This window comes from Zootoca vivipara, chromosome 3 (assembly GCF_963506605.1).
Source record: "Zootoca vivipara chromosome 3, rZooViv1.1, whole genome shotgun sequence".
Lineage (NCBI taxonomy): Eukaryota > Metazoa > Chordata > Lepidosauria > Squamata > Lacertidae > Zootoca > Zootoca vivipara.
This window is the reverse complement of record NC_083278.1, coordinates 118,499,833-118,524,430: the sequence shown is the minus strand read 5'-3', so window position 1 is coordinate 118,524,430 and position 24,598 is coordinate 118,499,833. Positions and strand designations below refer to the sequence as shown.

Below are 24,598 nucleotides of genomic sequence, written 5' to 3'. Positions count from 1 at the left end.
TGCCCAGCCTCTCTTGCAGTTTGCCACCATAATCTGGTCCCATTTATACCCTCGAGGGTGCCTGGTTTGGGTGGCATTTCTCACAAGCAACCCTCAGGACAGAACAAGGAACCTCCAGTTACTTGGCCTTGCAGGTTCCCTCTCTGACCCCACTTATTTTGTCTGTGCTGCTTCCAGAGTCCCACAAGCCCCATTCATCAAATTATTTTGGCTCAGTTCCAACCTTTTTCTTGCCTCAAGAGGAACTGGAGGTCCACCTTTAAGCACACTGAACGGTTTAAAAACAGAAACGGATCCCACCCCGTTCTCTCCCTATTAATTTTTCTCCTCAAGCAACAGCAGCAAATATAAGACAGGAGAAACAGAACGGCCACAACAATTAGCCATTTATTTGCCTCCTCTCCCTAATGACACTTCGGAACCTCTGCGTTCAGAGTAACATCTTCTCCCAAAGGGTAACAAACCCGAGCGTTAACATTTGGGGTGGATCAGTGGTGAGTTTTGCCGGTTCTGAAACCTGATCTCGGCACACGTCAAAAGTGTTTGCAAGCCTTCCCTGGGGTGCCCCAGGTGCTGGGGAACAGCCGTGTGGCTTGCAGCTCACCAGGGCTTGCTACTCACCAAGGTGTGGCCCAAACCAGCGCTCAAGGGCAGCTGTGAGGGAATGACAGGCACCCCGCCGACACTCCTTTGAGGAGCTAAGAAGATGGTGGGGGAGCAACTGCGCCAGGACATCAGGTATTCATCTGCAGGTGCAGCAAGTGGGTGGGAGGGATCAGCAGCTCGGCATTCACCTGCGGAAAGGGAAGCAAAGACCATCAATAGCGCCCATTCCTGCCCAGCCTGGATGTGACTGAGGCTCAGCCCTTCACAGGGCGGGTGATGCTTAAAAGTCCTGCGGAATAGATGACCCTTGGGGTTCTCTCCATTTCGACAATTCTATGATTCTCAATGCCCTACGTGGAGGCCCAGCCACGGCAGTGAGCCCAGCGTTGTCACGTGTGTGAAGCAACCTCGCTCTTGCAGGAAGCAATGCCTGCCACCCACCTAGATGGCTTCCCAAGAGGATTGGGCAAATTCATGGAGGAGGAGAAGGCAGCCAATGGCCCCTAGCCAGGATGGCCAAGCTCTCCCTGCACGGTCGGAGGCAGGAATGCTTCTGAACGCCCGTTGCTGGGTGCCACAGGAGGGAAGAGCGCAGCTCTCATGCTCACGTCCTGCTTGCAGGCTTCACATAATAGGATGCTGGACTGGGTGGGCCTGATCCAGCTGCAGGGCCCTTCTTATGTTTTGAGGGCAGCCAGTGCTGGCAACCAGGCAGGGAGGCAGATCATAGAATCACAGAGTTGGAAGGGACCCTGCAGATCATCATCCTCCTTTATTGGGAAGTTTATAATGTTTGATTTTTTTATCGTGTTAATGCCTTGAGATGCCTTCTAAAAGTCATATAGTTGTTTATTTCCTTGACATCTGGTGGGAGGGCGTTCCACAGGGCGGTCGCCACCACCGAGAAGGCCCTCTGCCTGGTTCCCTGTAACCTCACTTTTCGCAGTAAGGGAACCGCCAGAAGGCCCTCGGAGCTGGATCTCACCCGGCCCTACCCTCTGTAATGCAGGAATACGCAGCTGCTCCGTACAGGGATCGAACCTGCAAGCTTGGCATTAGCAGCACCCTGCTCTATCCAACTGAGACTACCCTGTGTTATAGGGCACCCCCCCCCCCCAGGCCAGGGACGCCAGATCATGGGGGCTGAGTTGTTTTGGGCCCCCTCAATATTTTTGGGGGAGCAGGGCAGGGCTCTCCATCGTGCAGCTCTCGTGGCATAGGGCCCCTTCAATTTGGGCATGAGGTGGCGCCTCTGCCCCAGGCGGTGAAGGAATCTTGTGGATCTAAGATCTACGCGACCTGTTGCCCTCGGTCCCGCAGCCCGTTTGCTCACCGGGGAATGGAGATACTGCCGCAGCAGCATCCTGAGCTCTGCGTTCTGCTGGCGCAGCCCATCCGTCTCGACGATCAGCTTCGCCCTCTGGTCCAGGACATAGCTGTGCAGGTGGGGGAGGGAGAGGGAGAGAAGATGCATGGGGCCAAAAGGGCCTCTGGTGCCATGTGCCTGAAAGAAGTCCCTTGTCTTCCCTTGCAGGTAAAGGATCCCTGGATGGCTAAGCCCAGTCAAAGGCAACCGAGGCAGAAATCGGGGGGCGGGACACTGTTACCATGAAAGCCAGGCAAGGAAGAGGCACGTTCTCACCACCAGGGGCCACCCGAGGCCCAGACAAGGAGCACTCCTGGCAGCAGGGAAACAACCTCCGCGGGGCAGGGCACCTAGCTCAAATGTGCTTGACCTTCTCCTTGTGCAAGGCTCTTCAATGGCCCCCACCTCAATGACCCCCCTCCCTGGAGAGACGGGGCAGGGGCTTAATAGGATCTACCTACCCCCCACCCCCGCCTTACTGGTATTTGTGCAAGCCAGAGACCAGGGCATCCCACAACTTCAGATTCACATCCGGGATGGCGTGGGCGAGAGCGTCCCAATACTCCGAGTCCTTAGAGTTGTCCCGTTCTTCATGCACCTTCTTCTGGGGGTGTTTATCTCTGGAGGTGGGAAGGAGGGAGAGTCACTGGCTGGGAAGCTGGAGCCGGAAGCTGACCTGGGCCACCTCCCTGCTCCCTCTGGCCAGCCACAACACTTGGGGCCCACTCAAATACTGCCCCTCCTTTTAAAATGTGGGGTTTTTTTGGGGGGGGGGTGTTATTTGATTGTTATTTTTATTATACATTTTGTGGTTTTATATTTTTATTCCGTTCTGTGAACCAGGCGGTATATTATTATTATTATTATTAATTTGTGCACCCCCTCCATCTAAAGCAACCACTCACAGGAGGAAAAAGGCTGCCATTCTCCTCTCTCTCCTGTGAGAGCTCTGGGCTTGTCAGGAGCTCAGCTCATGGCTTGCTTGGGAAGAAGTGGGGCCAGGGAGGGGAACAATAAGCCCATTGCTAGACCCGAACGCCATTTGAGCAAAAATAAAGAAATAACAAGACGCTGCAGGTTCCCGGTCTCTCTCTCTCTCTCTCTCTCTCTCTCTCTCTCTCTCTCTCTCTCTCTCTCTCTCTCTCTCTCTCTCTCTCTCTCTCTCTCTCTCCGATCTGGACTGGGATTAGGGTGTAGGAGGGAGGGAGTTCTTCCAGGGTTTTTGGCAAGTTTTTCTTCTGCATCAAACTCTGCATTCTACCACTGTATTGCAGCACTTCCCTCGACCCAGAAACTCATGCGAAGGGGAGCCATCTCACAGAATCGCAGAGCTGGAAGCAACCACAAGGCTGATCTAGTCCAACCCCCTGCGATGCAAGTTTTTTTTTGCTCAACATGGGACTCGAACCCACAACCCTGAGCTTAAAAGCCTCATGCTCCACAGACTGAGCTATCCTCTGTCCATCTTTCCCTGGCTGCCACTGTTTCTTACAAGCAGCCCACACATCCTTCCTCCCCGCAGCATCCCAAACCAGCCCTATCCTCTTCCTCCTCTTCCGCAGACAGACCCACCTTGGCTCTTGGAATTCCTGGACGAAAGCCTTGAGGGCTTTAAGGATGTCGTTGGGGTGCATGTACAAAGAAGAGAGAAGCGAAGAAGAGCTCGGGGGGACTTTGCCCTCGTCTTGTGGGGCCGAAGAGCCCTCCCTCTCCTCCTCCCCCTCCTCTGCAGCCTCGACCTCTGAAGGCTCTTTTTGGGGGCCTATCTCCGCGAGGAACTCTTCCAAGTCCTACGAGGCAAGGAGACACAGGAGGAGACGCTTCTGACACAGCCCAGTGGAGCCAAGACTTATGGGGGGAAAGCAGCACAAAATGCAACTTAGTGAAGAGGTAGAAGAGAAGGCCAGAGTCTGATATATTGTTAGGCGTGGAGAGTCCTCCCCTCCCTTTGGTAACTTCACATATAAGAATTAATAAGCAGTTGGTAGATCTGTAGTCCTTTTATTACAGCGTAATGTTGCCGTCACAAATACACAGCTCTCCACAAGAAGGGCAGTTGGCTAGTCTAATCCGACTTCCGACTTCCACAGTATTTTAGGCGCCGACGGGAAGTTCCTCCCTCCCCCTGACTCCTTTGCTCTCTGGTACGTTTGGACCTCTGAGTCTGTGGTGAGGGCTGTTCCCCCACACTCTCGAGAGGTGGCTCAACTAGCTGCCCCCTCCCTTCTGGCTCTCTTGTCATTATCTCGTAACTGGGTAACTCCTCCCTAAGCTGTTCAGCTTTTGTCTCTCTCTCTCTGCTTCTGAACACGCTGTGGACATGGGGGGGGGGGTCCGACTCTTCCCCCTCCAGCTCTCCATCGGAGAGAAGCTGGTGTGCCATAGAGTGCATTCCCCAGTCCTCGTCTTCAGACCATTCCCTGACATATATAAAAATAATACTAATACTAATACTACTACTAATACCCTGCCCATCTGACTGGTTGCCTAGCCACTCTGGGCAGCTTCCAGTGTATATAAAAACAAACTAAAACACTAAGCATAGCAGGGGAGAGACAGAAAGGGAACTTTTTTGTTGCCGCCACAAGCTGAGGGGTGTTATACTTACCTTCCAAGTCCCGGACTGCAGAATCCGGAACTGGCAGCCGTATGACACCGGAAGTTGCGTCGACGTAACTTCCGGTGTCGCTTTGCCCTTCTATGGGCACCAAAAATGGCCGCCGCCGGCTTCAAAAGTCGCTTGTACGCATGTCAGGAAGTGCGTCTATGCACTTCCGGACATGCGTAGATGCGACTTTTGAAGCCGGCGGCGGCCATTTTTGGTGCCCATAGAAGGGCAAATCGGAAAGAAAAAAAATGGCCGCCAGCAGGAGAAAATAACGGAGAAAAACGGGAGACGAAGTGATACGGGGGACCACCGGGAAAAGGTAAGTAAAATCGGGGTTTTCCCGGAGAGAACGGGGTACTTGGCAGCTATGGTGTTATAAGAGGAGGAATATTCCCATCTCGTCCCGTTTGTGAATCTATAGGACGTCTCTTTGCCTGCTGCTAAAACAGCTGTGCTTTTGGTCTGTGTCAGGCTGGCACTTGTTATGTTCTTCTGTTAGGAACAAAGGAAACAGCTGCCTTACCCCCGAGTCTGACCATCGGCCCACCTGAGTCAGTACTCTCTACACAGGTTTAGCCGCAGGTCTCTAGGGTTCAGGGCAGGGGACATTCCCAGCCCTGCCAGGAGATGTCGGGAATGGCTCCTGGGATCCTGCGCACGTCAAACCGAGCGCATTCACCTCTGAGCTGCGTCCCATCACCACGTTCCAGCCCCACCCTGGCCTTACCGGGTTAGCAGCCACCTGCTGAGCCTTGAAGCTCCTGAAGAACTGCACCAGGTGATAGATGTCGTCTTCGCTGACGATCGACAGAGCCTGCGGAGAGGAAGGGAAAGCTCAGCAGGCGCCCGGTTAGCCGCCAATGCCAGGATTCGTATGTGCTGCTCCTCCCAGGTGAGCTTGTGGAAGAGCTCAGGCAGGCCCTTCGACCGTGGGGGAAGTGGCTGCCTGTGTTTATTTGAATTTTTTGAAAAGTCTTACATTCTTTTTTAAAAATATTTTTTTTCCAAAAAGGGAAATGCAAAGATTGTTATGAAATATACATTCTTATACGAGCTAAAATGTTAATCTACACCAGGCACCCCCAAACTGCAGCCCTCCAGATGTTTTGGCCTACAACTCCCATGATCCCTAGCTAACAGGACCAGTGGTCAGGGATGATGGGAATTGTAGTCCAAAACATCTGGAGGGCCGAAGTTTAGGGATGCCTGCTCTAGACCAGTTGTTTTTGGCCTACAACTCCCATGATCCCTAGCTAGCAGGACTTGTGGTCAGGGATGATGGGAACTGTAGTCCAAAGACAGCTCGAGACCCAAGTTTGGGAAACATTGATCTCGATAAAAACACCAATCCAGATGAAAACAAGAGGGGTGGGGGGAGAACGAAGTAGAGATATAGAGATAGAAAAAAAAGATTAAAAGAGAAAGGGGGCGGGGGACTTACATTATTGTTGTCAATTCTTCCCATTGCTAATTTTATTGTTTTATCTTTTTTGTAAACAGCTTTGGAATTTTCTTTTGCAATCGGGCGGCATGAAGAAGTTGTGAAACAAATAAATCAGACATAGGCAAACTCGGCCCTCCATATGTTTTGGGACTACAACTCCCATCATCCCTAGCTAACAGGACCAGGGGTCAGGGCTGGTGGGCGTTGTAGCCCTAAAACATCTGGAGGGCTGAGTTTGCCTATGCCTGAAATAAATAAACTTCCACAGAGGATTCCCACCTCCCCTCCAATAAATTGATGTGTGAAAATGTGGAACTTCGGATTGTAAAAGAGAAAGAGAAAGAAACTGAGAGGAACCCAAATTGGGCAGATGGGCCCATGTCCTTACTGTGAAGATGGAGTCCAGCCTCATGAGGGTCCGGTCGTGCTTCTCCAAGGGCTGGAGGAGACCTCGCAGTTTGCTCTCAATCAGGAAGCCCTGGCAAAAGAGGGGGGGGGGAAGGATTCCTCACAGCTCAGAGGCGAAGGCCTTGAGCCAGGCGTTTCCGAGTCCCTGGCAGGGCAAGTCCAGCCACCACAGCACCCCGCTTGCCTGCCTGCCTGCCTGCCTGCCTCCCACCCCGCTTCAGCTCACCGACTCATCACACAGGAGCTCCAGGATGTGCTTGACCGTCTTGGTGGAGATGGACCAAAGCGCCTTGACCTCTGGCTCTGGGCCATCAGGCCCCCGGCGGACCTCGTCTAGGACGATTTCCTTCTCATCTCGGAAGCTGCCCTCCAACGTGACAGACTTGCTGGCTGAAGGAAAGAGCGATGGCCAGAAGCGGGGATAAAGGGAGGCGCAAACCGAACGGCAAGCCAAGTTGATGGCAAAACTAACTGGGAAGCTCAGAAATCAAGAAGACAAGGACTTTAGCAAGGAATGGGGGGGATTTATAATTTATTTACGATACCACTGCAAGCAGGTTAAAACATGAGCAGGATTTTAACCACACTTGTAAATTAATGGAAAGTGTGGACAGTTTAGAAGGATAAAAAAATGTGGATAAGTACTGATATGATGTTGTAAATTATATCATGAGGACCCATGGAAGGGATGGGGGGAAGTCAGGAGATTCAGAGTGGTCTCGATATTTGGATTCGGAATTGTTTTTTGTTGTTGTATGTTTATACTTTTAAAAATCAAATACTTTTTTTAAAAAAATAAAGAGAGGCGCAAATCCAGCCACCCAGGAGAATTGCAGATTCCCCTCTGCACACTGATTTCAGCAACAAAGAGGTACATTTCTTAATGATTTCAGCAACAAAGAGGTGCAGCTAAGCCCCCCCAGCAACCTGTTTGGAAAGAGCTGAAGCACTATCTCAGCCTTAATTACTTTACTGTAATTATTATATTTTCTTAATTGCTTTACTGTAATTACTGTAGCAGTGGAACAGTCCTACCCCGGGAGGTTGTGGACTCTCCTTGCTTGGAGGCTTTCAAGCAGAGGTTGGCGGTCCACCTGCCAGGGACGCTTGAGCTGAGAGTCCTGATTTACAGGGGGCTGGACTGGATGACCCTTGGGGTCCCTTCCAACTCTATGATTCTACAATTCAACTTTATGAAGACATATGGGTAGCACCTGACAAACTCAAGGCAGGAAACAGGGGTGAGCAGAGGATGGTTTCCAGTGATGCTTGGTCACACGGAGGGGCTTAAGCGCCCTTACAGAACTCCATGCTCCTCTCACTGCTTAGCAGTAAAATGAACTGGGCAAAACGGGGCACATCTATAGATGTTGGCATGATTTTCATAACCTGCGTATCAATTAATTTGGTTTTCCACAGGGCAAATTTGGGATCAACTTGATGGGAAAATCACTGAATAGTATCTAACAATAGAAACATGATGATTTTTGCATGTGTGTGTGTGTGTTCTTTGTTTTTCTGTTTCATTTTTTAGAAAGTGTGTGTTCTTGTCATTATTTTAGTGGTCTTTTTCTTTTCCTGTTTCCATTTTTCTTTTCTTGAATATACGTAGAGATGTAAGGTTTTTGTTTATTGAGTTTGATATTATTTGATCTGGTCATTATTATTTGAAGATATAGAAGTTATCAATGTATGTATTTGTTATCTATACATTGTTTGTATATTTGTATATTTTGAAATAAAGTAATAAACAAATAAATAAAAATAACTTGATGGGGAAATCCAGCTTTCCCAAAATCCAGGTCCTGCTTTTGTTTTTGAAAAAAAGGCTACTTTCTATCCCTTATTTCCAGGAAAAAATAATCACCATGGAATGGCCTAATATTTGTTGAAAACTTGAACCGATGGAAGAACTATATGTGCAAAAGCACCTTTATGCCAATGGCTTCAAACTGCACAACTTGCCCCTATTGGAGGATTGGAGGGTTCCCTCGCTGTAGAAGAAGAAGATGATTTTGGATTTGATATCCCGCTTTATCACTACCCTAAGGAGTCTCAAAGCGGCTAACATTCTCCTTTCCCTTCCTCCCCCACAACAAACACTCTGTGAGGTGAGTGAGGCTGAGAGACTTCAGAGAAGTGTGACTAGCCCAAGGTCACCCAGCAGCTGCATGTGGAGGAGCGGAGACGCGAACCCAGTTCCCCAGATTACGAGTCTACTGCTCTTAACCACTACACCACACTGGCTTGGCCACAAGGGCTCTGGAGCAGCATAGAGACCTCCATGGAAAAAGAGGGCAGACCCTCAGCCTTCAAGACAGAAGGACCCTGATTGCATCCTCCTGATCTCCATGGCTGGGGAGCTGGGGGAGCATCCCTGCTTGAAACTGAGAATTTCAACACTGAACCAGGTGGGCTGATGGTCTGATTAAGGCAGCTTCCTATGCCTGTGTTCTCAAGCAGCAGAGGGGGTGGGGGTGGGGGTGGGGTGAGAGAGAGCCTTGCTTACTTTCTGGTGCAATCACCTCCCTAGCCAGTTCGCTGGCCGACTTCATCTTCTTGCTGTGCACGATGGGACCCACATTGTGCAGGAACCAGCCTTCCGGCTCAATCCAGGGTATCCCCAGTTGCTGGGCGTGGATGACGCGGTCGGCGCTGAAAACCTTGCGGATCAGGCCCTTAGCCTCCTCCTCGTTCATTAGCCACACGTCCAGGAAGTGCTCGGCGTCCACGATGGCAAAGTGCCTGCGTTGAAGGGGGAAAGGAAATGATTCCTGCATCGCAGGGGGTTGGACTAGATGACCCACACGGCCCCTTCCCACTACCGTTCTATGATTTCCAAACTGGATCTGAGCTCAGGCCTGCGTACTAGCACATAGAATCATAGAATGGAAGAGTTATAACGGACCTCCAAGGGTCATCTATTCTAACCCCCCTGCAGGAATCTCAGCTGACGCATCCATGACAGATGGCCATCCAACCTCTGCTTAAATATGTCCCGAGGAAGGAGAGTTTCCAACCTCCCTGGGGACACTGTTTTGCTGGCGGACAGCTCTTACTGTTCCTTCTGATATTTAGTCAAAATAATAATAATACACACAAATGCTTTCTTACATATCATCCAGACATAGACCAGAGCAGGGGTCAGCAAACTTTTTCAGCAGGGGGCCGGTCCACTGTCCCCCAGACCTTGTGGAGGGCCAGACTATATTTTGAGGGGGGAAATGAACAAATTCCTATGCCCCACAAATAACCCAGATATGCATTTTAAATAAAAGCACACATTCTACTCATGTAAAAACACACTGATTCCCGGACCGTCCGCGGGCCGGATTGAGAAGGTGATTGGGCCAGGTCCAGACCCCGGGCCTTAGTTTGCCTACCCATGGCCTAGAGCACATCAGAGCCAGGTCAAAGGATCAAAGCATGAAGGAAGTTTCCTTTCTGGCTCCTGATGTGCTGATCAGTCAGTGAGCCATCTGAAGCAAGGTGGGAGCACCTGGAAGTGATGTGAAATCCACTTCTTAAATCCCCACTCCCTTGTCGAGTCCAAGGGTGGCCTTGGGCAGATCATTCTCCCTTTATCCGTCTTTAGCAAACCGCTGTGATGGTAGAGCACCTGCCTTGCATGTGGGAGGTCCCAGGGCAATCTCCAGCAGCATCTCAAGGGAGGGCTGGGAGAGACACCCTGCCTGAAACCCTGCGGAGCTGTGGCCAGTGTAGACCAGGGGTGAGGAACTCTTTCGGCTCCCCAGGCCAGATCTTTATCAGGCCAAATCTGGCAGGGAGGCAGCTTTTTGAGTTGGGATCGTTTATATCTATTCTCTCAGAGTTGGGATCGTTTATACCTATTCTTGGGCTCCTTGATCACTGCAGATGGTGACAGCAGTCACGAAATTAAAAGACGCCTGCTTCTTGGGAGAAAAGCAATGACAAACCTAGACAGCATCTTAAAAAGCAGAGACATCACCTTGCCTACAAAGGTCCGTATAGTTAAAGCTATGGTTTTCCCAGTAGTGATGTATGGAAGTGAGAGCTAGACCATAAAAAAGGCTGATCGCTGAGGAATTGATGCTTTTGAATTATGGTGCTGGAGGAGACTCTTGAAAGTCCCATGGACTGCAAGAAGATCAAACCTCTCCATTCTGAAGGAAATCAGCCCTAAGTGCTCACTGGAAGGACAGATCCTGAAGCTGAGGCTCCACGACTTTGGCCACCTCATGAGAAGAGAAGACTCCCTGGAAAAAACCCTGATGTTGGGAAAGATGGAGGGCACTAGGAGAAGGGGACGACAGAGGACGAGATGGTTGGACAGTGTTCCCAAAGCTACGAACATGAGTTTGAGCAAACTGCAGGAGGCACTGCAAGACAGGAGTGCCTGGCGTGCTATGGTCCATGGGGTCACGAAGAGTCGGACACGACTAAACAACAACAACAACAATATCTGCACCTCGGCTGAGCAGGAAGGACTCGAAAGAGAATCCATCCCCTCCCTGCAGCTGCTTTGAGCCTCGGCCCTTCTTATGACTCGCGCACGGTCCCGCTGAACCCTGGTTCGGACTGTTGCAGCCAAGAGGCAACAGTCTTTACCCGCCCACGAGCTCTGCTGCTCCCGTGCGGCCCCACCTCATGGTCCTCTGCAGGTCCTTGTACTGCTGCACAATCCGCTTGTAGTCAGCCGTCAGAGCCATGTTCTCCTCGCGGTACTGCTTGATCTGCCTGGCAAACTTGAGGCGCAGGTTGTTCAGGATGTCGTGCAACCTGGAGGCGCGGGGTGGTGGTGGTGGAGAGAGAGAGAAGTGGAGCTCGGCTTACGAAAAGGAAGAGCGGGGCCAGCAACCCACCGAGACCTGAGAGTGGTAAGGGCCCCAGCAGAAGAGAAGAAAGATTTCAAATATATGTATATATTTCATGGCGTTGACTCTTGCTTCAGAGGCACGTGTCACGCATCCTGCATCGACTGCCCAGAAAATTCTCTGCGGACATGGGGCAGGATAGCATCCATACCAAGGCCACGATCCAGCAGAGAATTTGGTGTGCTTAAATCCCAGGCTGCGGGAAGGGAAGAAGGGCAAGGCGGCCTGGCTCCTTTACCGATTCAGCTTCCGCTTCTGTTGGGATTTGATGATGGTGTTCTCCTCGTCCCGTTTCTTCAGGACCTGGAAGTTGTACTCCAGCTTCTCCTGGTTCAGCTGGTAGATGGCTTTCATTTGCTGGAGTTGCTGCTCCAGGATCTGGCGCCCAAAGCGGGGAGGAAATGAAGAATAAGCAGAGGCCATGCTGCAAATCCCCCTCATGGACTTGCTCCAGAGGAGACCAGCTTTGCAGCTGGACAATACCCCCAAGATGGTACTCCCTAACAACCCGCCCCCCCCAATCCCTAAACCAAACAGCCACAGCCACTGGTGTCCCTTATCAGAAACCAGGAGACCAGGCTGGGGATCTGAGCAAGGGGTAAAAAGTCAAGGATGGAAAGAGGGGAAATTATGTGCAGAGGACCACAGGAAATCCCTTCGGGTTGCACTTGAAACAAGAATCTTAGTGGTCCCCAGAATGGTCCTTGCATTAAGAGGAACAATTGCGGCATCGCAGCCCCCGTCCCGGTCTGGGAGGCTGGGAAGGGACCCTCAAATTGCAAGGCCCCAGGTGATTTTTGTCTCCCAGCCTTCTTTGCAATCGCATCACCATTCCCTGAAACCTGCCATTTAAGCCTCCTGCAGATGCCCCAAAAGAAATGAGGAGAGTCCATGAAGGAATCGCTGCCGAAGTGACACTGCTGCCTTCCCACCGTGCCGCAGAGCAAGGGCTCACAGTGTCCCCGCCACGATGACGGCACCCAATGGGGGGGGGTCTATTCTCACTCCGTACCTGCACATCATGCTCCAACTTGATCTTGATCACATTGTACTCCTCTGCGTCTTGCACCCGGAGCTGGTTCAGCTCGCGCTCATATTCCTCCACCTTCTTCAGGCGGGCCATCATGAAGTCCAGCTAGAGCAAAAGGCAGAGAGAGCGGGTGGCCAATGTCCCAGTTAAGAGGCGGGGGGACGAAGCCAGCTCTTTGCCCCGGAATCGGTAAACAACTCCCAAACCCCCGAGTAGCCCATCAGAGCATCTCCCTGCAAAACGAAGGGGCTGCTTCTCCCTGGATTTGTTACTTTGAAGAGATTGGGTCAAGGCCGATGAGAGTTGGGCTTTTGCCCCACACTCCCGGCTTCCGAGGGGGCAGCTCTTAAGCACACGGCCCTCTGGCTTTGCTAAGGGGATACTCTGAAGCTCATTTCTGAGCCCAGCAAAACTTGTGGTCACATTCTGATATATTTCTCCTTCCTTGGAGGTTTGTGAGCAGAGGTTGGATGGCCACCTGTCATGGATCCATTAGCTGAGATTCCTGCATTTCAGGGGGTCAGACTAGATGACCCTCGGGGTCCCTTCCAACTCTATGATTCTAATATTTATACACTGCTTTTCACCATAGTGGTCACAAAGCATGTTCATAACGCAGATGGTCGCATCTACCCTGAACAGAAACTAAGGGAGAAATTTGGTTGTGGTCTCATGTTATCCACCTCAACCAGCCCTCTCCCCCACCAAAGAAAACAAAATATGATTATAGAATCATAGAAATGTAGAGCGGGGAGGGACCCAAGGGTCATCTAGTCCAACCCCCTGCAATGCAGGAATCTCAGCTAATGCATCCAAGCCATTCAACCTCTGCTTTAAAACTTCCAAGGAAGGAGATTATCTAACTCACAGAAGACTTGTATTTTTAAAAAACCAAATTATTTTTATTTATTTGAGTTATATACTACCCTCCCTTACAAGATCTCAGGGAGGTACAGAAGACAAAAAGCAAAATAACTTCACTTAATTTTACTACCGCTCACAGTGATCTAGTTTCCTGCCCCACCCCAGTATTTCTACTTAACCTCAAGTCCCGCAAGGCCAACCAGCAAATATGCCTTGGAGGAGAAACTCCTGCCAGTTTTAGACTGGTGGCTCCTAAACCTTTTGGGGCCACTGCCCCATTGGTTCCATAAACACACCCATGATGCCCCCCCCCCACCATACAAAAAGCATTATTCAGAATACTGGTTTGTACGACCCGCCAAGAGAGATACACAATTAAATTTTAAAAAGGGACAATTAATTGCACAGTTATTCAAAGTCCGATGAAAACTATTTGGTAACATTAATTCGACAAAACTGGTGGACCTGATGCAGCTTTTCGAAGTCTGATAAGTTGTTTGCATGTTGTGAACAACCCTGAAATCTACTGAAGGGTGGCATACAAATATAATAATAATAATAATAATAATAATAATAATAATAATAATAATAATAATAGCAGCACCCCCTGCTGCCCCCTTGCCTCTTAGCAAACCACCCACCCATCGCGGTAACCCTCCAGCCCTCCAGGGGTGACAACAGCCACCTTGGGACTTTTCAGGCTTGGAAAGTGGGGGAACGGAAGTCAGTCTTATCTCTTCCGCTGAATTGTACTTTTGTATTCTCTCTCTCTCTCTCAGAGAAGATGCAAGAGGACGCCAGGTAAAGGGACCCCTGACTGTTAGGTCCAGTTGCGGATGACTCTGGGGTTGCGGCGCTCATCTCGCTTTACTGGCCGAGGGAGCCGGCGTACAGCTTCCGGGTCATGTGGCCAGCATGACTAAGCCGCTTCTGGTGAACCAGAGCAGCGCACGGAAACGCCGTTTACCTTCCTGTATATTTATTGCTTAATAAAGTACTTAGAACGCCACACCTAAGCTCCACATCATTTCTCCTATACTCTGCTGCTAGAGTGTGCAACTGTGCACGTATCTTCAGATATGTGTCACTGTTGCACACCGGGACTGAAGATATATGAGTGTCCCGGCCTGCGCTTCACAAGGACGATGCCCAGAGAGCTTTGTCTCAATCCGGGGACTGCGTGTGTCCCCCAGGCACATAGCTGCCAAGTCTCCCGTATTCCCCAGGAAACCCCCGTTTTTCCAGCTGTTCCCAGCCGAAAAACGGATTTTTTTTTGTTTTCCCCCGGTTTATTCTGGCGCGGCGGCCATTTTGGAACTGGGCGGAGCATGCTCAGAAGCGACTTTTGATGTTGCTTTGCCCAGTTCCAAATTGGCTGCAGCGCGACTTCTGGTGCGGCGGCCATTTTGGAACAGGGCAGAGCAGCATAAAAAGTAGCTTCTGAGCATGCTCCGCCCAGTTCCAAAATGGCGGCAGCGCTACTTCCAGTCAGTCCCTTATTTCTCAGGCCGGAACTTGGCAGCTATGCCCAGGCGTGTTCTGACAAGGACTACCATTTTAGACTTTTTCTTCTTTTCCTTCCTGGGAGGGCGGCTGTTTCTCTGCCTTTCCCACAGACACACGCCCCCTTCTTCCTTACCTCTTGGCGGTTGAGCAACTGCATGGCCTGCTCCCATTTCTTCTTGTTGCTCGTGAGGAGTTCACGGCGCTCTAATTCAAAGGCTTTCTGGGGGGGAAAAGAGAGAGATGTGGCTTGAGCAACCCCCAATCTATGTGCGGAAGGGACGTCAGCAGAGTCCCTTGAGACCCAGGACTCAGAATCACAGAACTGAAAAGCTCATCTAGTCCAACCCCTGAAAGTGCAGGAATCACGAGGCTATCACAGACTCCGCAGAGCTCATATTCAGCCCTAAAGTAGCAAATGGGTGCTCCTAAGTAGAGGAGGAGGGTAAATTAGGGACCTTCTAAGAGGACTCCAGCTCACCTTCATTACTTCTCGGCGTTTGGAGTCACTGAATTTTGATTTCTTTCCCCAGACCCGTTCATTTAACACCCACCCACCCACGTTCTCCTACCCTGTGAGACTTGGGTATGTCAGACCACAGTATCTCCCCGGCTAATAGACTAGTAGTCTGATCACAGAAGCTTAAGTTTGGGACTCTAAAGCCACTATCTCTTTGGATGTGCTATTGTGTTTTGTGAAACGAATTGATTGCACAAAGTCTGCAACTGTTCAATTACTGGGATTTTCAAAGGCAGTGCCAAAAGCAAGAAAAGGATCCGCAGCTCGGCATTTTTAAACTGTTTTATTTCATATTGCCAGTCTAATTCTGATGTATTTTTTGCTAGCTGCCTTGGATACATGAAGGAGAAATACAGTACATAAAATAAACGAAGATGAACAGAATTTATAGACACTTGCTTGCTGGTGCCCAATGCTGCTTTCTTCTTAGTTTGACCGTCCTGTTTTTTTGCTGCACATACACAAGCAAGAAAGAATCGCCTTCTGCTGGTGAGAAGCTTCAGGGACGAGAGACCAGTACCTCAATCTGCAGGAGCTCTCGGCGGTAGCTTTTTATGAGGTTCCTGATCTGCTCCTCCATCCGCTCCAGCAGCAGGTTAATGTCTTCTGACTGCTTCCTGAGATCCTTCACATACTGGTCATCTTTGGTTTTCAGCTCCTGGAAGGCACAAACAGACAAACAGATTCACGCCTTGACTTTTGGATTCCGCCGTCATCTCCACACTACGAAGGCAGGTGGATTTTATTTACTAAATTTGTATGCTGCCCTTCATCCTAAGACCACAGGGCGGTTTGCGATGTATAACTCCTCTTCTGCTGATTTTACGCACACAATTGCAGCGTCACGCAGATTGCGGGAAATTAAATAAATTAAAGGAAATAAAGGGGAAGCAAGTGCGGGAACTTTTTGAGCCTTGTTTAACAGGCTCTGGGAAGGTCACACGAGGCCTCTGGGGGCAGCGACTGCAGGATCCGAGGCCTCTGGAAACCTTCCCAGAGCCCAGTAAGCAAGACGTGAGGTTTAAAAAGCTCCCTGCCTTGCGTGCGTAGGTGGGGGAAGGCCTCCTCAGACTGAGGATCGGACAGGTGGGGATAGCCACGCAGGGTTCTAGCAGTCATGAGCAATAGCCAGGAACGCAACCCTCACATAAGGTGAGATTTATCTGTACAATGGTACCTCGGGTTAAGAACTTAATTCGTTCCGGAGGTCCGTTCTTAACCTGAAACTGTTCTTAACCTGAAGCACCACTTTAGCTAATGGGGCCTCCCACTGCCACTGTGGCGCCGCCGCGCAATTTCTGTTCTCATCCTGAAGCAAAGTTCTTAACCCGAGGTACTATTTCTGGGTTAGCGGAGTCTGTAACCTGAAGCATCTGTAACCCGAGGTACCACTATACAGTGGTACCTTGTCTAGCGTCCGCCTCGTCGAGCGCCCGTTCCATCAAACGTCCGCAGCAAACTCGGAACGGGTTACTTCCGGGTTCACCGCTCACGCATGTGCAGAAGCACTAAATCGCGCTTCACACATGCGCAGAAGCACAAACCGCTCCGCACACGTGCAGACGCGGAATTTTGTCCAGCGTCCTTTCGGCCAGCGACCGGGGCTCCGGAAGAGATCCTGGTCGCAAAACGAGGTACTACTGTAGATGGTTAAAGGCCAAAGGCCTGGTTATAGAGGAAAGTTCTTGCCTGGCACCTAAAAATATGTAACAAAGGTGCAAGATGAGCACTCAATAATAATAATAATAATAATAATAATTTATTTGTACCCCGCTCATGTGGTTGGGTTTCCCCAGCCACTCTGGGCGGCTTCCAACAAAGATCAAAAATACACTTTTCTGCCACTGCAGAAAAGGCCCCTTTTTGTGTTGCCACCCTCCAGACCTCTTGTGGAGGAGGCACATAAAGAAAGGGACTCAAAGGATGATCTCAGGGTCCGGGTCAGTTCAAATAGTTCATGAGGAAGTTTCTCATGCTACAAATTCCAAATCAGTCCGAGGCATGTTTGCCCATCACTAGCAGAAAGATACATACATTTGTCGACTGCTAACACCTCTCCCTTTCTCTAAAGGCAAAACACTTTTTGGGTTAGCCCCTGCAGCCACCCTTCCCATGACCTGCCCCACCCCCCACCCCCCCGCCGGTGCGCAAACCCCCCACCTGCTGCAGCTCACTGATGAGCTTGTTCTTTTCTTCGATCAGCTGTGCGCACATCATCTGCTGCGCATTGAGCCCTTCCCAGAGATCCTGGGGGATGACCTTCTCCCTGGTAGCTCCCCACTTGGAAGTGATCTCATTAAACTTGTCCTGGTTGGCCTTGGATTCATTCTCCAGCTTCTCCACCCTGTAAAGAGCCAGATGGAGAGAGAGTTCCCTTCAAGGTGAGTTTGTGCAGAGCCCTCATCAGTTCTGATCTGAGGCTGAAAATCCATAACGCTGTCGCAGGCTGCTGTGAGTCACAGCAGATCAATGATCTTCTAGAAGAATCATTTGCTGGCACAAGACCTCTGCCCTCTCCTCCTTGGTCTTTCTTTTTGGCTCGAGCACCAAGCATTTCCAAACAGACACTTTCCTGAAGATCAGGTGCATCTGTAGGCCTGATCCCCAGTAGTCCATTGGCTCTTTGGGCATTTTGAAGTTCCTTGCAAGTGGCAAGCCCCTCCCCAAAAAGGGGTGTGGCACAACACCCACCCCTCTCAATTAACTGGGATCTCGCTCTTGCAATGCTTTCCCTCTCACCACCAATTTAGCATAAGAGTCTTAAGCAAATCATAGAATCGTAGAATTGGAAGGGACCCCGAGGGTCAACCAGTCCAACCCCCTGCAATGAAGGATCTTAGCCAAACTGCGAGAGAGAGCATCCGAACTATTGAGGGTAGTGCAATAACAGAAGTGGGGGCCTCCTCCGAACGAGAACCAACTTTCAGAAAACTCAAGCCAATATGGGAATAAGCTAGAGGGAAGGTGTGCATGCTGACATACAATGTTCTATCAACACCATGTTTATAATTGCTCATATTTCCACCTCCAAAGGGAAAATTTGTTTTCTGCTGCGTCAAAGATTAAGGCCCACAGCCACAAGTCTAAATTACAAGAAAGGGGATGTTGACTCGAATGAGGAAGAACTCCTTGGTGGCGAAAGCTCTTTGGCAGTAGATGGGACTCCCTTGGAAAATGATGGGTGGTCCTTTGTCATAAGCATTTAAGCAGAGGCCGGGGGGCCGTCCAGCATGGGCAGGAACATAATAATAATAATAATAATAATAATAATAATAATAATTATACCCCACCCATCTGGCTGGGTTTCCCCAGCCACTCTGGGCGGCTTCCAACAAAAGATTAAAAATACATAAAAACATCAGTTTTTAACAACTTCCCTAAAAATGACCTCTGAGCTCCCTTCGGAATGTTTGGCTCCATTATGCGTTGATGCCAGTGTACTTAAAACAAGGAGGGTCTGCACCTGAAGGACACAGCGCACACCTTGCAATCAAATGCCCCTCTTGGCTTCCATTCTAAGCACCTCCAGTTTAAGGAGGTTGCCAGACAGCAGGGGTGGAGCACGTCATAGAACGGCTGCTAGGATGGATAAGGTAAAGGTAAAGGACACCTGGACGGTTAAGTCCAGTCAGAGGCGACTATGGGGTTGCGGCCGAGGGAGCCAGCGTTTGTCCACAGACAGTTTTCCGGGTCATGTGGCCAGCAAGACTAAACCGCTTCTGGCACACGGAGGACCGTGACGAGTGCCAGAGCGCACGGAAACGCCATTTACCTTCCCACCGCAGCGGTACCTATTTATCTACTGGCACTGGCATGCTTTCAAACTGCTAGGTTGACAGGAGCTGGGGCAGAGCAATGGGAGCTCACCCAGTTGTGGGGATTTGAACTGCCAATCTTCCAATCGGCAAGCCCAAGAGGCTCAGTGGTTTAGACCACAGCACAACACATGTGGGTACACATTCTGAGCTCCTTGCAGGAAGGGTGGGCTATAAAACTGGTTAAAAAAATTAATGTTATTGGCCAATGGTTGTGCATACTGTAGCCTGCAGTTCTGTCAAGCCTGAATCAGAATGTTGAACCTGGGAGCAGACGTCTTTTCTGACCTCTTGGTCAAAGTGAAGATCGCGCTGAGTTCCCAAGGGAACCGCTGGCTGGCTCTGATCTCTCCTGCCTCTTCCCCAGATATCCCCCAGTTCCAGAGGATGCTCCGGCCCAGCGCTTACCTTTGCCGATTCAACTCCTCTTCCTCTGCTCTCCGCTGCGTCTCTCGAGAATCAGCTGCCACCTGGATGTTTGTCACTAGCTGTGTGCCATCGATCAGCAGCTTAGTCAACCTCTGAGCAAACAAGAGAACATATCATAAGCAGGTCATTCTAAGCTAATGGAGACAGTATCTTTTGACCAACCAGACTGATTTATGTTGCTACTTCGGGGGGGGGGGGAACCAAACCTGCAGGGTCTGCAATTGTGAAGTTGTGCCATACAAATGTATCTTGGCAATAGGACTTCCACCTCGAGGTTCAGTTCCCTCCTGAAAGTTGAAGTTCTTTCAGCCGAATCTCGCCAGCCCTACCTCCTTCTCCAGAGTTGCAGCTATTACTAACTTCTGCCAGCTAGGCTTAGTCCAGGGAGCATTTCATTGGTAACAGAAAAATTAAGATACAATGGTACCTTGGTTTTCAAACACCTTGGTACTCAGACAACTTGGAACCCAAACATTGCAAACCAGGAAGTAACTGTTCCAGTTTGCGAACTTTTTCCGGAAGCTGAACATGCTCCGTTTTAAGTGTTATGCTTCCGATTTGAGTGCCACACTTCCCTTTTGAATGTTACACTGAGGTCTGTCTGTTTCTGCGTTTTTGTTTCTGCGGCTCTTTTTGTTTTGTTTTTGTGACTGTGTGGAACCCAGTTCAGCTACTGATTGATTGATTGATTGTGTGACTGCAGTCCATTGTTTATTGCTTTCATTTTATGGATCAATGGTCTCGTTAGGAAGTAAAATTCATGTTACATTGCTATTTCAGGGGTTGTTTTTAAAAGTCTGGAACGGATTAATCCATTTTGCATTACTTTCTATGGGAAAGCGTGCCTTGATTTTGGAACGCTTTGGTTTTCGGACGGACCTCCAGAACGGACTAAGCTTGAGAACCAAGGCACCACTGTATATTGATACCAATGTTATCTTACTATCCATTTTTTGCTATTCTGAAACTGTTTTGTATCGTCTTTTGTATGGATAGCGATGGTTTGGGTTTCTTTTTGTCACGCTGTGCTGTGAACTGATTGAATGTATTTTGGGGAAATTGTACACAAAAAAGCCCTGGTTCCCTCGCTGAGTCCTAACCTGTCTGCTCTCCTCTATCTGCTTGTGGCTCCGACTCTGCTCCTCTTCCACCAGTTTATGTGCATCTGGATCTTCTCCAAGGGCTTCCCTGGAAAAGAACCAAAAAGGTGTATATTCATCTTTGGTCTACCCACCCTGTACCTGGACTGACGTTTGGGGATCTCCAGACCTGAAACCGGGGTGACTCTGGATAGGAAGCTCTGGGGGAAAGTGGGGGAGCCCAAAAGGGTGGGGGTGGGAAACATGGGGGTCTTAAGAAGTGGGATGCTGGGACCATTTCTGCGTCTGGGGTTGAGTTGCAGGAGGAGAGGTTCAGAGCTGGGTGGCCAGATCACCTGAGGTGCATCAGGATTCACAACCGCCCTGTTCACGTCTTTTGGGGAGGGAGATAAAGACCTTTTTTACTCCGCCAGGCTTTTGGGGATTTTAAAGTTGCTTCGCTCTCTGGTTTTAACTCTAAAACTAATTGCAATTGTTGCAGACAATTAGGGGGTGGGAGGTGCTGCAGGTGGACAAGGTGGTACCTCGGTTGAAGAGCAGTCCTGTTTAAGAACGCTTCGGCTTACAAACTCCACAAAACCAGAAATGGTGTCCCGGTTTGAGAACTTTACCTTGGTCTAAGAACCGAATCCGAACGGTGGAAGTTGCAGGAGGCCTCATTAGGGAAAGCGTGCCTTGGTTTAAGAATGGTTTCAGTTTAAGAACGGACTTCTGGAACAGATTAAGTTCGTAAACCGAGGTACCACTGTATCATCATCATCTCTTATATGTTTTGGAAGATGGTTTTTTCTGCCTGCCTCTCCTCCAGACGTTCAGACGCCTCTCAAGATACCATGGCCGTTTGGCGGGATGGTTCCTGCACATTTTGGGCACCGGGTGCCATTTTTCACTCCAGACGGAGAACAGAAACATTGCAAGCTGCCTCTGGAGATACTGCCTCCCAATCTGGTTCCCAGGACGGAGCAGCAGGCTTTAGCCACCTGTTTGGCTACTGTCAAAAGCCATTTTGAATGGAGACAGTGGACCGAACCGATGCATACCATGCCGATTTGGACCCCTCTGAAAATATTGTGGCACAATTCGGCGTGACTTTGCTCAATGTGGGGTCAGCGGGAAGGGGGGCTGTGTGCAGCCCTAAAATTAGAATATTACACTGTTCATATTCTTTTTTTGTAAGTCTCTCTTTTTTTGATCCTTAGAAATACAAACGTATATATATATAGAGAACATATACTCCCATATACATATGGAGAAGTAAATATATACTGTACACGCAAATGTACACACACGAACACACACATATATAGATATGCATACACAAACAGATATTGGGCTGGTTAACATTCTATGGCTTTTTAAATGTGTTTGTAGGAGGGGGATTATTGATTTGTTTTTGCTTTATCGTGTATTTTATATTCTCGTTTTATTTTATTTTTTTGTCACCTGCCCTGGAATCTTATGATGAAGAGGGGTATAGAAATCCAGCTGTGCAGGGGGCTGCTGGGGAGAATTATGGAGGGGCCTTGCCACAAGATAATTATCATTACTATTAATTATTATTAACTATTTATTTAATTTGTATACTGCCCCTTTATCCAAAGAACTTGGGGCAACTTGCAGAATGAAATGAGGAGGCGAAAGCACAACATACCTAATAAAAACAAGGGCAGAAGCGGGACGTGGGTCAGCCAAAGGGCCCTCCCTCCTCCTTTGGAAGGGTCTCCTACAGGTCCTGTAGTTGGGCCCCCTTGCAATGCCTCCCCTTCCCTCCCCCCCTACTTCGGAAGGTGCTCCTAGAGGTCCTCTAGCTGTACCCGCTCATGATGCCTCCCCTCCCCCCAGAAGAAACACCCAGAGGTCCTCTAGGCGGACCCCCTTCACGATGGCAGCATTGCGCCTCCCCCTCCCCTTGGAAGGGGCTTCTAGAGATCCTCTAGTCCGACCCCCTCGCGATGCCTCCCCCCCTCGGAAGGTGCACCCAGAGGTCCTCTAGCCGGACCCCCCTGGCGGCGGCGCCTAGTCCCACCTTCGCTTGGCCTCGAGGCGGGCGGCGATGCGGAGCCGCCGGGCGGCGATGCGCTCCTGCGGGTCCTCCGAGGAGAGGTTGGGCACCTTGGAGGAGCGCCCGCCTCCCTCGCCGCCCTCCTCAGTCCCCTCAGCGGCGGCGGCGCCGCCTTCGCCCTCGGAGCTCATCCCGACGCCCGGCGAGCAGGCCCAACGCCTCCCGTCGCCCGGGCAACGCCGTCGCTAGGAAACGGAGCCCGCGCTGCCACGTCACGACGTCACGTGCACCTTCTTTAAACGTAGAGGTAGAACAGGAGAGTGACGCGCGGCGCTGGCTTCCGGTTGCATTGCAGCCTGCAAGGAGGCGGGGGCAATTTTCGCTTATTTCTGGAGCGCAGTTAAGGAGTTTCTTGCGCTCTTCGCGCAAAGGGACAGGTGGTCCTTGCAATTTATATCTGCAGGGGAGATGCGTCTCCGTAGGGAAAGGAATAATCCCCCCACCCTCGAATATTTATGTAGCGCCTCCCACTTTAAGTGGGCATTTATTATTATTATTATTATTATTAAAATTTGTATTATTATAATAATAATTATTATTATTTGCATTTATATACTGCCCTATACCCGGAGGTCTCAGGGCAGTTCACAGAACAAAATCAAAATATAAAACAACAAAACATAAATATAGTAAATATTTTATACAAAATAAAAACAGCATTCCAATAACACCCCCCCAAAAAAAACCCCTCCACATTTCAAAAGGACATAGGATGATGATTATTATTATTTCTTAGCCCCATTACACTGATATCCCCCCTTTCCTCCAAAGAGTTGCAGTTCTCATTTTTATTATTTGATTATTAAATTTGCAACCCACCTTCTAACTTGGGTTTCCAGCCGTTGTTGGACTACAAACCCCATCATCCCTAGCTAGCAGGACCAGTGGTCAGGGATGATGGGGCTTGTAGTCCAAAACCAGTTTGGGAAACCCTGTTCTAAGGAGCTCAAGGTCGGGTACCACAGTTCTTCCCTTCCTCCTCTGTGAGGTTGCTTAGGCTGAGAGGCAATGGCGGGCTCAATGTTACCCAGGAAGCTGAGTGGGGAGATTTGCACCCAGGTCTCCCAGCTCCTAGTCTGGCACTCTAGCCACCATGCCACACTGTTTTACCTGCTAACTGCAGCCTGCCATCCCGTTTGCCACGATCCTGGAAGGTGCCAAGCAGATGTTTTCCATGAGGCGGCCCTGCAACAACAGCTTATGCCAGCATTGCAGGGGGTTGGACTGGATGGCCCTTGGGGGTCCCTTCCAACTGTCCAATTCTAGGATTCTATGACAACCTTTTCTTGGGCGGTAGCAGCTCATTTAAAACCCAGCCAAGAATCTGAGTAGAGTCTCCTTTCCAACTTTGCAGTTGTTGTGGTTGATAATAATAATAATAGTAATAGTAACAATTTATTTATACCCCACCTTTTCCTCCTCAGAAGGACTCGAGGTGGCTTATACATAAAATAAGAACAGCTAAAAACATGGGGGGACCATGACAATAAAAACATTAAACATGAATAGAATTTAAAAACTCTCCAAATATATAGAGAGAGGCAGAGCATAGCCATCTATTTCCTCCTCCTCCTCCTCCTCCTCCTCCTCCTCTTCTTCTTCTTCTTATATCCCACCTTTTCACCCCAAGGAGCTCAAGGTGCTGTACATGGTTTTTCCTCCTCCCTCATTTAACCCCTACAACAACCCTGTGAGGTGGGTTAGGCTGCTCGAAGGTCACACCCCATGCATTTCAGAACCGAGTGCGGAAGACTGTTAGCAGCTCGGCTCCTGCAAATTAGCGGTGATAATCGTAATGTTTTGGAAGCATTGGGGGCGCAGCACATGCAATTGCGAAGTCAAGCTTGGGGATCAGGCGAAGGAAGAGCAGCTTTCCCCCTCGAGGTGGGTTTGCAAAGCTCTTGCTGACTTTTGCACAGAGGTTGCTAAGCCATCCCACCCCCCACCCCCCGCCTCTCCTTATGATGCTCTCTGTGTGATGTCATGC

The 24,598-nt window shown here is 49.8% G+C and overlaps 1 protein-coding gene across 1 annotated transcript; it reads right to left on the bottom strand.

Moving 5' to 3' along the window:
• Positions 1–150: 150 nt before the first annotated feature.
• On the bottom strand, positions 151–22,775 carry DRC1 (dynein regulatory complex subunit 1). Its single transcript, XM_035110207.2, has 17 exons — positions 22,576–22,775; positions 20,550–20,637; positions 19,429–19,541; positions 17,366–17,549; positions 15,726–15,863; positions 14,822–14,908; positions 12,301–12,423; positions 11,527–11,666; positions 11,059–11,193; positions 8,942–9,177; positions 6,659–6,822; positions 6,413–6,502; positions 5,308–5,394; positions 3,545–3,762; positions 2,452–2,592; positions 1,940–2,042; positions 151–794 (listed from the first exon to the last, which is right to left on the bottom strand). Exons 1-17 carry the CDS (start codon positions 22,740–22,742, stop codon positions 735–737), a joined length of 2,274 nt encoding a protein of 757 aa, XP_034966098.1. The 5' UTR covers positions 22,743–22,775; the 3' UTR covers positions 151–734.
• Between the last annotated feature and the right edge of the window lie 1,823 nt (positions 22,776–24,598).

Coding starts and splice junctions, on each gene's coding strand:
- DRC1 (XM_035110207.2), bottom strand. CDS start 22,742: ATGAGCTCCGAGGGCGAAGGCGGCGCCGCCGCCGCTGAGGGGACTGAG. Junction 11,194..11,526: donor CAGAAGCGGAAGCTGAATCG/GTAAAGGAGCCA, acceptor CCGCGCCTCCAG/GTTGCACGACATCCTGAACA. Junction 6,503..6,658: donor AGCTCCTGTGTGATGAGTCG/GTGAGCTGAAGC, acceptor CTCTTTTGCCAG/GGCTTCCTGATTGAGAGCAA.